At 30.8% G+C, this 12,514-nt stretch overlaps 6 protein-coding genes across 6 annotated transcripts; 3 read left to right on the top strand and 3 right to left on the bottom strand.

Moving 5' to 3' along the window:
• Positions 1-513: 513 nt before the first annotated feature.
• Positions 514-1,920, bottom strand: OPY2 (Opy2p; the record flags this gene model as incomplete). Its single annotated transcript, XM_004181905.1, has 1 exon — positions 514-1,920. One exon carries the CDS (start codon positions 1,918-1,920, stop codon positions 514-516), a length of 1,407 nt encoding a protein of 468 aa, XP_004181953.1.
• A 1,134-nt stretch (positions 1,921-3,054) lies between these two features.
• ARP6 (Arp6p) lies at positions 3,055-4,383 on the top strand (the record flags this gene model as incomplete). The annotated part of the gene is made up of 1 exon (XM_004181904.1): positions 3,055-4,383. The coding sequence occupies one exon, from the start codon at positions 3,055-3,057 to the stop codon at positions 4,381-4,383; it is 1,329 nt and encodes a 442-aa protein (XP_004181952.1).
• A 524-nt stretch (positions 4,384-4,907) lies between these two features.
• TBLA0H01450 (transmembrane 9 family protein) lies at positions 4,908-6,929 on the top strand (the record flags this gene model as incomplete). Its single annotated transcript, XM_004181903.1, has 1 exon — positions 4,908-6,929. One exon carries the CDS (start codon positions 4,908-4,910, stop codon positions 6,927-6,929), a length of 2,022 nt encoding a protein of 673 aa, XP_004181951.1.
• A 495-nt stretch (positions 6,930-7,424) lies between these two features.
• Positions 7,425-9,215, bottom strand: TRM1 (tRNA (guanine26-N2)-dimethyltransferase; the record flags this gene model as incomplete). The annotated part of the gene is made up of 1 exon (XM_004181902.1): positions 7,425-9,215. The coding sequence occupies one exon, from the start codon at positions 9,213-9,215 to the stop codon at positions 7,425-7,427; it is 1,791 nt and encodes a 596-aa protein (XP_004181950.1).
• Positions 9,216-9,945: 730 nt separating this feature from the next.
• On the top strand, positions 9,946-10,995 carry DPB4 (DNA polymerase epsilon noncatalytic subunit; the record flags this gene model as incomplete). The annotated part of the gene is made up of 1 exon (XM_004181901.1): positions 9,946-10,995. One exon carries the CDS (start codon positions 9,946-9,948, stop codon positions 10,993-10,995), a length of 1,050 nt encoding a protein of 349 aa, XP_004181949.1.
• Positions 10,996-11,525: 530 nt separating this feature from the next.
• On the bottom strand, positions 11,526-12,275 carry NYV1 (Nyv1p; the record flags this gene model as incomplete). The annotated part of the gene is made up of 1 exon (XM_004181900.1): positions 11,526-12,275. The coding sequence occupies one exon, from the start codon at positions 12,273-12,275 to the stop codon at positions 11,526-11,528; it is 750 nt and encodes a 249-aa protein (XP_004181948.1).
• Between the last annotated feature and the right edge of the window lie 239 nt (positions 12,276-12,514).

The raw sequence follows: 12,514 nt of genomic DNA, 5'->3' as shown, positions 1-12,514 counted from the left end.
GCTACCCGTGCTGGTATGAAATAGGGTATGTTTCACAAGGCAACGGTGTCACATTGTACGACAGTATAGGACCGCGCTGGCACACCACCTGCCGTTTCTTTTGTAGGTTATGGATTATATCCTATATCTTTGGGTCCAACGTGTAGATATCTTGTATCTTAGAGTTTATTCCCGTCTGACCGGGTGACCAATAGCTTTATCCGTCGCTATGACAGCAACGGTGTTATGATGTTTCGGCGGAGGAGTAGTGGTGAGACAAAGTCCTATTTAACATGTCTTGTTTCGTCGTGAATTTTATTACCGGTTGAGGAGGGGTAGAGATCGAGTTGGATCATAGATCGTGCTGAATCGTAGATCGTATTGAATAAGGATTACAAGATTCTAAGTTACATATATATGGAATACAAGTCTATGGAATTATACAATTTCGGTGGGGTAAACACAATATATAAGGACATCGATTATATGCTTGGTATTCACCTGGCAAATTATGCGTACAAGTGGATCCAACTTTTATCCTTGTTTGGTGTTATCGCTTACACCATTAATAATGGAATCATCAACGCCAAATTCTAATATAAAGCTTCCCTCGTCATCTTCCTGGATTGTGCTTCTACCCCGTGTGCTTTTCAATTCTTCTTGTTCTACAGCACCACTGCCGACTTTTTCCTCTAAAGAGTCATTGCTACCTCCTTTTTCTTCTCCACCTTCTTCTTCTTCAGATATTTGTACTAATCTTGGCTTCGCTTTGATTGCAGTGGTTAGTCTATTCGTCTCTTTATCTTCAACATTTTCCTTGGAGGTTTCTTGATCTTTTGCGTTATCAATATCAATATTCATATCAACGATATCCAAGTTACCATTGTTATTATTACTATTATTATTATTTGTATTGCTCTTGTTGTCATTTTGTGTGGTAGCGTCAATATCTTCAAATATAGATGACCCGAGGGTAATATGTGACATGATATCATAATTACCATTTCCTGGCCCATCAGCTCTTGCCGCATTCTTGCGTAGTCGATATGACCCAGAATGGCTGATAGTAACACCTGGAACATACCCGATAGGTAATACGTTCGAAGATGCCTTGGTATTTATTGTTGACATACTGCCTCTATTACCGTTGACCATTAGATAATTAGGTTGTTTCATACCTGCTACAGTGTGTATTATTGGAGGTCTAAATTCATATTGAGTTCTATTAATATTTTTCAATCTTGGTAAAATGGAATTTTGATCTGTTGTAATATCATTCATTGTTAATACTTCGGTATTACTACCCATATCTACTGTATCGAATTCAGTTCCATCCAGTTTAGTAATTAGTCCATTTGCTTCATCTACCTCTTCGTCCTCGTCCTCATCCTCGTCTTCGTCCTCATCATCATCATCTTCGTCAGATCCAATGATAGCTATATCATCCATGAATATATTATCCTTACCATCATATTCGAACCCCATAGACTCTAATAATGCCTTTTCACGATCTCTCTTTTTCCGCATTCTTGGTCTCCAATAGAATATATAAACTAACATTATCAATAAACAAAATAAAAAAAATAATCCTCCACCTAATGAACCACCAATTATCGCATTTAAATGTGACGATTTATTATCCTTTGAGTTTTTTGAGGTACTTGTAGAGTTGGTAGAATTGCTCGTAGAATTAGTCCCAGTAACTCGTTTAGCACAATATGTAACAGGACATGCCGAGCATGTTAATGATGTGATGGCACAATATTCATCGTCACCACACTCAGGGCACGTTAAAGAATCATCGCATTGAACACATCCCCTACTATCTGTTGCAATAATACTACTACTACTACTAGGAGTTGCTGAATTACTGTCATTTGGAATATAAGTACTAACTATAGAAGCTGCTGACAATGTGCTGGATAATGTTATTGTTGACATACGGGATCTTGGCTCTCTGTCTGTGTATCTTTATATTTCAAATCACTTGTATTTTTTCGAAATAGGTATATATGTGTTTACGGGGTATCACTGTATTTTATAGCTTGGTTGTTTTAATCAAATTCGAAATCTAATCAATAATAATAACCGTGCATGTATAGATAGACATATATATATATATATATATANNNNTATATATATATATATATATATATCTTGGAACAACTTACTTTGATCTGATATTCTACTCTTTTTTTTTTTTTTGTAAACTTTAGTTTATTTCTTTCCTAGTTTGACTAAATATTTCAAATACTTCTTACAATCCCATTTGCATTACCTAAATTGTAAAGTATTAGACTTGAAAAAAAAATTTTCGAGAACGCGTTCTTTTTAATTTCGCGGTCAAACAATGTAATAAAATTAGAGTTTTACTAAAATAAGTAAGTTAATTTAGATGAGAAATTATAGGCTCATCAATTGACTTTTAAAAGATGTAGAGTTCGTATTTTTTAATTTATACTTTTGATTTGTATTTCTACATTTGTAATTATTTTTTTTATTAGTGTTTTTATATTTGTATTTATCTTTTTATCTGTATTTTTTTTATTTGTACTGTTTTATTTGTACTTTTTAATCTGTGCTTTTTTCTTCTTATAGAATATTGTTTCAGAAATATCCCACACTAAGAGCAAATCGTAATAAAATGATTTACATTAGAGGGTTTTAAAATTGGATCGATCATATATAGTCATTAATCTTTTGAATACATCATTATAATATGTAGTAGCTCACCACTCTTGTATTTTAGCTGTAATTCATATTCTAGTTGTGCTCTCTGGCGTGTTTATTTCAACAATTTTTTTTATATATTCAATTAATATTCATCTGATTAGAATAGTTCGCATTACCAAAGTAGCTGAAACTGTAAATTTATATACTACTATTATCCTTCTATTGAAGTAATAATTTTTTTTTTTATTTAATTATTAAATTCTTGTCGCAAAGCTCATTGCGAAAAAAAAAATAATGCAAACGTAAGGAAAATGATAATGATTTTAATTTAAAAAAAAGATAAACAAAAATCCCTAAATTAATCTCATAATTAAATCAATCAAACGACTATTAATATATTCAATGGATGATCTACCAATTGTAATTGATAATGGTTCTTATGAGATCAAATTTGGAGTTTCGAATTCACGCATCCCATTTAGAGCTATAAATGCAATTGCAAAAGATAAATATAATACTGTCTACTTAAGCAATCAAATTAAAGGTATCAAAGATATTTCATCTGTTAATTTCCGGAGACCTTATGAATTAGGCCAGTTGACTTCATGGGAACTAGAGAGTGCCATATGGGATTATTGTTTTTATAACCCAGAAGAGTTTGATGGATTTCAATTAGAAGATACATCAAAAAAACATTTAGTGATTAGTGAAACATGTCTCTCTTTACCTGAATTTAGTAGAAATATCGATCATATTATTTTTGAAGAATACAATTATGGTAGTATTTATAAATCTCCCGTGGCAGGGTTTATACCATTTGCAGATCTAACAAAAGACGTTATCTCGATCTCTGGGAAAGCTGATGACGATGACGATGATAATAATGCTAAATTTCAAGAACAACTAGTCACTAATGATTTGAATACATATATTTCAAGTGAAGAACCTTCCGTTACGAAAACAGCGGAATATAAAGATTTTCAACTGATTATAGATTCTGGGTTTAATTGTACTTGGATTATACCAGTTATTAAAGGCATCCCATATTATAAAGCTATAAAGAAAATGGATATTGGCGGACGGTTTTTAACTGGACTATTAAAAGAGACTTTATCCTTTAGACATTATAATGTTACTGATGAAACCATATTAGTTAATAATATTAAAGAAAAATGTTTATTTGTAGCACCAAAATCCTATGCAGAAAGTTTTAAATTGAAAAATAAAACTGCCGTTGAATATGTTTTGCCAGATTTCCATACTACATTTATGGGATATATTAAAGATAATTCCAAGACAAAATTACCCGATAATGCCCAATTAATTACATTGAAAGACGAATTATTTTCTGTTACTGAAACAATATTTCATCCTGAAATTTCAAGAATATTGAAGCCAGGGATCATTGAAACTATTATAGAAAGTCTATCAATGTTACCAGAAGTAATTAGGCCATTAATGGTTAATAATATAGTTTGCATTGGTGGTAATTTCAATCTCCCAAATTTTTCCAAGAGATTAACCTCTGAATTACAAAGACAATTACCAACTGATTGGACTACACATGTATATATTCCCAAGATTGATGCAGAATTATTTGGTTGGAAAGCCATGGCTCAATTTTCTGATACCGATAGTTATAGAAAGGCTAGAATTACAAGAGAGGAATATATGGAGCATGGGGTAGAATGGTGTACTAAACATAGATTTGGTTACCAGAACTGGATATAATCGGATTACACTTATTGTTTCGTATACTTAAAAAAGGTTTAACAACTTACATTACACATAATACTTTCTTGTTTGTTAAACTATTTTTATAGAGCACGTGACATCACGCGAATTCCTGCAATTTCGGAGTCCTTTTTTTTTTCAATGAAATATTCCTATTCGGCAAACTCGATGTAAGGGGTAAAAGCTACACGAATTGAGAGGCAAGTAGGTTAAAGTAACCTTAAGGAACTTTTGTTTACAGATATTTGTTCAATTGTTGTTCAAATTTGTTGGTTGTTAATGTTCTTTTTTCTCTAAACATTTAAAAGCTCTGTTATTGGCCTTCCAATTAGAACTTCAATACGTAATAATAACAATAATAATACAAGTTTTGTTCAATTTTTCTATTAAGTGAACACACGTTGGACAATAGGTTTTATAAATAGGAGCTCTGAAGGAAAAAAACAAAGCAAAGCAAGACAATAAGCAATAATTTAAAGAATTGAACTAAATCTACAATTATTCATAAAGCTGTATTTAAGATGAATTCGTTGTTGACTTCAATTTTGTGTTTGATATCTTTTCATATAATATTTTCAAATGCCTTTTATATTCCGGGTATTTCAGCCAACACGTATCATCCTGGGGACCCTATTGAATTGGAGGTTAACCGTTTGACGCCTTCTATGTATTTTGAGCATACTGATGAAAATGGGCAAAGTGTGGCTAATGATAAAGAACATTTCTTATACTCGTATGATTATTATTATGATAAATTTCACTTCTGTAGACCTGAAAAAGTCGAAAGGAAATCTGAATCCTTAGGTTCTGTATTATTTGGTGATAGAATATATAATTCACCTTTTGAACTTTACATGCTGGAACCAAAAGAATGTGTACCATTGTGTAAAACTACTATCCCAGCAGATGATGCTAAGTTTATTAACAAGTTGATTAAGAATGGATTTTTCTATAATTGGTTGATTGATGGCTTACCTTCTGCTAGAAAGATTTATGACTCTAAAACTGAATCAATATTTTACAGTTCTGGTTTCCCATTGGGATCAGTTTCCGTTGAACATATGTCAGGTGGTAGTAAAGTTACCATCCCAGGTGTTTCCAAATTAGTCAATGAAGCTGTTAAAGCTTATAAAAAACGTGAAGCTAAAAATGTGCCAGCTGGTTTAATAACTGCAGAAGAAGTAGAATATTTCGCTAACCATTTTAATATTCACATAGAATATCATGATCGTGGCAATAATAATTACCGTGTTGTTGGTGTCACAGTGGATCCTATTTCTATAAAACGTGATGATTTTGAATCTTGCACACCAACTGGTAATCAATTGCATTTGAATGAAAATGCTGAAAATCAAGTATTATTTACTTATTCTGTTGATTTTATTAAATCTGAAACTGCTTGGGCAACAAGGTGGGATAAATATTTACATACTTACGATCCTTCTATTCAATGGTTTTCCTTGATTAATTTTACAATTGTAGTTGTATTATTATCGACCATTGTTATTCATGCTCTATTACGTGCTTTGAAAAAAGATATTTCTCGTTACACTGATTTGAATTTGGATAACTCCTTTACTGAAGATTCTGGCTGGAAATTAACCCATGGTGATGTTTTCCGTATGCCACGTAAAGCCATGGTTCTATCTATTTATGTGGGTTCTGGTGTTCAATTATTTTTAATGATTTTATGTTGTCTAACTGTTGCTGCATTAGGGTTTATGTCACCAAGTTATAGAGGTGCTTTACCTACATGCATGTTTGTATTATATGCTATTTTTGGATTTGTGGGTTCTTATACTTCAATGGGTGTTTATAAATTTTTCCACGGTCCATATTGGAAGGCAAATATGATTTTAACTCCATTATTAGTCCCAGGTTCCATGTTATTATTGATTATCTTTTTAAATTTCTTTTTACTTGGGGTCCATTCTTCCGGCACCATTCCAGCAAGCACTATCATTTTAATGATTTGTTTGTGGCTACTTGTCTCGGTTCCTTTAAGTTTCTTAGGTTCCTTTGTAGCATTTAAAAAATGTAATTGGAATGATAACCCTACCACAGTTAATGAAATTCCTAGAGAAATTCCAATCCAGCCATGGTATATGAGAAGTATTCCAGTTGTTTTATTGTCAGGTATTGTTCCATTTGGTGCTATCGCTGTTGAATTATATTTTATTTATTCAAGTTTATGGTACAACAAGATATTCTATATGTTTGGTTTTCTATTGGTATCATTCATTTTAATGATATTCACAAGTGTGTTAGTTTCTATTATTGTCGTTTATCACTCATTATGCTTGGAAAATTGGAGATGGCAATGGAGAAGTTTTGTTGCAGGTGGATTGGGCTGTGCCTTTTATATCTTCTTATATTCAATTGCTTTCACAAGATTTAAGTTTACTGGCTTTGTAAGCATATTACTTTACATGGGCTATTCCTCTTTAATTTGCGTTGTTTCTTGTTTAATTACAGGTGCAGTGAGTTTCATGTGTAATATGTTCTTCGTAAAAAGAATTTTTACATCGATCAAGGTTCATTAGATTTTTCTTATAAAAAAACATATACATATTCATATTATTGTTCTATTAACTTTAAAAAAGAAATTTTTTTGGTCTTTACTAACATAACATCCCTCAATTAACAATAAATTTCCCTTTTTCTTTATTTCTCATTACAACTTTTAATTTGGACTTCCTACTTTTATTTAGAACTTTATTTTGTTTTTTTACAAATATTTCTTTATCTTTTTAAAAATAAATATAATTAAAAATATAATATAAAATATGATGTGGTAACTTAACATCCCAAAAGTAAAATATTAAATTATCAAATGCAATAAGAGAAACCCCTAATTAATTTATAACGAAAGTCCGTCGAATTCTAAAAATTAAATAATAGAAAACTGCATGGTAAAAAAATGTAAAATAGTAATACATATATTTGTAAATTTTAAAGAACAACAATAAAATGAGATGTGTTGTTCAATAAAAAAATATTGAAAGAAAATAATATTAATATAAATTAAAATGCTACTGCTATGAAGAATTTGGACGAGCCTTTGGACCCCAATTCTTGGTTGGATTTTCTTGGTATCTGACCATTTTCAAATGTCTTAATCCTTCTACTTTGTTACTTTGCTCGTTGGGTTCAAACGATAATTTTGTGATATCAAAAGAATTATTCTTTCTAGAGTAATCTATTTCACCGTAATCCTTCTTAGGTTTTTCATCTGCATTCTTATTTTCTTTGGCAATGCTATCTTCTTCTTTTGGTAACCATTCATTCATTTTACTTAAAATCTTATATCCAGCGGTATTTTTATTCATTTTAGATAATTTTTTGTTCATATCAATATCTGGGAAATCAATTTTTTGGCTCTCTCTCATAACGTACCAAATGGCTTCCCATGGAGCATTAGTCTTCAAGCATGAATGTTTAGCATGAGATAACGAAGACTGGTAACCTAATGAACCTAAACCAGCAACAATTCTCTTTAATGGTGGGACTTGCAATTTAATAATAGAGGAAACATTATTAGGGCTGAAATAAAATGGTGCATCTTTTAATTCTTGAGCGGCAAGAGTTACCATACCTTCGATTCTTTTGGTGGTGCCGTATACTCCCTCAAATTCCTTTTTCTTAGAATGTTCTTCTTTATTAATACGTAAAACTTCTTTAACAAATTCATCATTGTGTAATGAACCAGCATACATTGGGCCAGCTAAATGGAAGGTGCCATCACAAAATTGACATTTTTCGTTTACAGGAGGTCCGGAAGCTGGAGCAAATTTAACATAAGGTTTACTAGACTTCTTACCAACTTTTTCACTCTTACGACCTAATGGTTGATTGGCAAAGGAACCACAATTAGAACAATGGTAAGTGATCATGGTATTGGATTGTAAATCTTTGACTTTAATAGGTGATGTTTTAACTTTAATAAAAACACGAACATAAAAATCAATACTTAGTGATAATAATGGCTCGATGCTTTTCTTGTATTTTGCAGCAGTTTGCCCTAATAAGTTTAACACTAATCTTAAAGCACTTTCATGTGTAGCTTCATGGCTTATCATATTAACACCACCATATAATGCAAAACATTTTTCTGGATAGCCATTACCAGCTAAAACTGATAAGTCAGTGCAAGTAACAAGCATTAAACCATCATCTTCGATATTTTGAAAAGCTGCATCGACAAATGGTGTAACAGTTCCGTATGGATCTAAATCTATAATATGGTACTTCTTATTTTGAGCCTTATTACGGTACATTAAGACATTGGCGTCATCTTGATTTGGTTTAACTATGTCTAAAACATTATTATATTGTGCATTTCTTCTAATAGATTCAACAGCTTCGGGTAGTAAATCATTTGCAACAATTTCTTTAACGTTGGGAATTTCTTTAGCATATCTGATAGCACGTAAACCTGTTGCTGAAAGAGCTTCTAGAATTTTAAGATATGGTTTGCGGTGAACAAAAGTTTCGACCTGAACTGAGCCATCTTCTAGCTTTCTATGCTTAATAGATGTTTGGTCATCCGAATCGGAATCCTCGTTAGCACGTTTATGAGATGGCTTGATAACTGTTTTTCTATTATTCTTAGCCTTTGGACCATACAAATTATTCCATGCTTTGATACATGTAACACTCAAATCTCTGTTAAATTGTTGAATTGGATTATAAAAGACAGTTTCCTCTTTTGGAAACAAGATCTCAGCACGGCCTTCTTTTATAATATTGTAATCATCAGGTGAGATTTTAGAGTTCAAATTTTTCAAGCTTATCAGTTTATTCTTGATGGATGTTACTGCTTTTAACATTTGTAGTGAATACTTTTTTTGTTACCAAATTTTTTTGACTAGTTCAAGAGATAAGTTTTATAAAAGAAAAATGTTTTAGATAAATTATGCTCATCGTTCAGTAGAATCAGATTTTTCTGAAACTTTTTTTTTTTCACTATTTACATTTGTTGACTTTTGTGAAAATTCGATGCGATCACGTGCCTTTCAACAAAAATAATCAAAAAATGTTTAAGAAAACTAATAAGAATGCTTCTAGCTAATCTAACAAATTAATTTTATAGTAACGATATTAAGTCCTAATAACCTTTGCTTAAGTTTAATTTTATAAATTCTTATAGATAATAAAGCCATATCTATGATAGTTAAAATTTAAAATAAAATAAAAAAAATTAAAAAAAATTGTAAAAACTATGATGAAAAAAGTTATCTAGCATTTGTAAACTATCGGGACACTTAAAAATAAAATAAACCTATAGCATATAGTGTTTCTATTTGTACAAATGCATCTTTAAAATTAATTCTTTTTCATTGCTTTTCTTCAAAGCGCGATGTACTTATTTAATGAAAAATTAAAAAGCACATCGAATTTTTTTGTTATTTAGAGAAATCCAATATTGAAAAAAGTAAAAAAATAAATGTACTAATATTGTTTCAAGTTCAATATTGGATTCTAATTGTATTATTTATTGAACGTAGCATCACTAAATTAGATATTTATATTATTTTGCCAAAGTTTTCATTAAGAAAAATGCCACCAAAAGGTTGGAGAAAGGATGCTCAAGGGAATTATCCTACCACATCATATGTCAAAGAACAAGAAAATATCACTATTCAAGATTTGCTATTTCCTAGAAGTTCAGTAGTCAATATTGCTAAGTCTACTTTTAGCTCAACTGCTGAGCAAATATCAGAAGATTTGAATGATAATGAAATAGGTGATGATGCAGACATCAATAATGATAATATTGTTGAAGAAAATTCCAATAAAATTTTAGTTAGCAAAGATGCAGGTTTAGCATTACAGAGAAGTTCTACTGTATTTGTAAATCATTTATTATTATTTGCAAGAGAAATAGCAAAAGATCAATACAGAAAAACATGTAACCCAGATGATATTTTAAATGCCTTAGATGCCATTGGCCATCCTGGTCTAAAGGGTATCGTTAGTGAAAGGTTGCAAGAATATCAGAATGCTCTCTTATTAAAGAAAGAATATAAGCGATTACATGGCACAAGCTCTAGTGATAAAAGAAAGGATAAAGATAGTGGATCAAGTGATGATGAAGAAAATGATGATTATGATATAAATGAGGAAGGCGCTGATCAGTCTTCCAAAAAGCAACGTACTGATAATTCTATTCCTAATTTTCAATCAAATAGAAGTACGCCAATGAGCACAGAGCCAACCCAAGTACAAATATTCCCAGAAGTTCAAACAAGTCAATCCACAAACGTTCTTGGAGTTAGTCCCAACCAACAACTCATTTCAAATAGTATACCACCAACTGAACCTACTACTGCACAAAATTTACCAATTAGTAGTTCTGCTAACTCTGATAGTACGGTACTACAATCTCCAAATGTCACCAATCAGACTGAAGTTTCTTCAGTTAACCCAACTACTACTGAATCAATTGTTAATCCAACTACGGTAAATGCTGATAAAGATGGTGATGTTCTAATGTCAGAAGATCCTGTTAAAGAAGGTGAGACAACAACAATTACAGAATCAGTTTCTGAAGAAACTGTCACAACAACGCCTGCTACTACAGCAGATGACGTAAAAGAGAGTACTTAACGAAAAAAAAAATATGGGACTTACATTTTTTGTAGAATGATATTAACTGTAAACTTTTTACAGCTGTTTGTATAAATATTGGGGTATGGTTATATTTTGTCTTCAATTACATAATAGAGACTGATAAATACATGAGTATTATATTCATCTATCTAATATAATATAACTTGAACTTTGGAGCGGATGAATATTTTATAGTATATTGTATGATAGAACATTTATTATGAAAACAAATAAATCATAGGCATATTTAAATGGTGGTTAGTATTTCTTCTAAATAGATATTTCATTATCAAACTGATAGGAATAATAATGAAGTTCTCTTAAATAGAACATATATAGAGACCGTAGAAACAAAACTATAAGAAAAAATGAAACAAATAAAAAAAAATCTGAAAAAAAAAATATGACCAATGTGTTGACACTTTGCATCACCTTTCACCAAAAAAAGCATTACTAAAATAGAAATACCATAAAATTGATGCAGGTTCGCATATGAATAAGAATATATTTTTTAAGTTTTATCTTTATCAAGACTTATACAAAAATATACCAATGACAAAGACTAGAATTGTAACTATTAGCAATAGGGAAGCCCAACTTTTGAATTTATTGTACCACATTTGTCTTTTAACTTTGTTGGCTCTTTGTTTAAAAACATTCGAACTATTATTTAATTTAGATGTCTTGTCAACTAATAATGATATTCGTTCTTGTCTTTGTAAAAACTTATCTATATTATCGTTCATTATCGTAATGATTTGTTGTAAATCTTCCTCCGCATTCTTTGCAGTTTGATGTGATGATGTGTTGTTTTGGTTATTTTCATCTCTAATGGATAATAATTCACTATGGAATTCATTCAAAATAGACTCTATATTATCGTTTAGTTTAGAATCTGTTGTGTTGTCTAGTGCAGCATCATACTCATCACCATTTTTTAGATCACACAGTAGCCGTATTGGCAGTATCTTGGGTACGTCTAATCTTGTAAAACAAATGTAAACGAGTCCTTTATTAGACGTAGTGTAATAACAATCAAACCCATCTATCATGTCCAAACTAACTTTGGTGACTTTATTCCCCTGTGTAGGAACCACTTTGGTCAGTACAAATTCCATAATTAATTTGTGGAATACTTTAGAGCTAACGATATTTGAACTAATCGAGCTGTACGATTGTGGATTCAATAAGTCATCTTTACCAAATTGATGGAAATAAGCAGCTAAGGTCTCATTATTCTTCGTAACTTCCACATACGACACATTAAACCTTTTCATATTATCTCTACGACTGAAAACCTCTCAGATACAAAAAATAAATACGATTTTTTTTATATCTTTCTTTGTTGCTGAATATCTTTTATTTATATATATATATATATATATATATTGATTGAAAAACCCTGTTTTTCTCTGGGAAGAATATTTAAACTGATTAAGCCTTTAATAGACAAAAAATAGGCAAACTCTGCAAAGCAAAAAATTAAAAAAAAAAAGTATTACTGTATTGACAGTTA

This window comes from Henningerozyma blattae, chromosome 8, assembly GCF_000315915.1.
Source record: "Henningerozyma blattae CBS 6284 chromosome 8, complete genome".
Classification (NCBI taxonomy): Eukaryota; Fungi; Ascomycota; class Saccharomycetes; order Saccharomycetales; family Saccharomycetaceae; genus Henningerozyma; species Henningerozyma blattae.
This window is presented reverse-complemented; position numbering and strand designations above follow the sequence as displayed.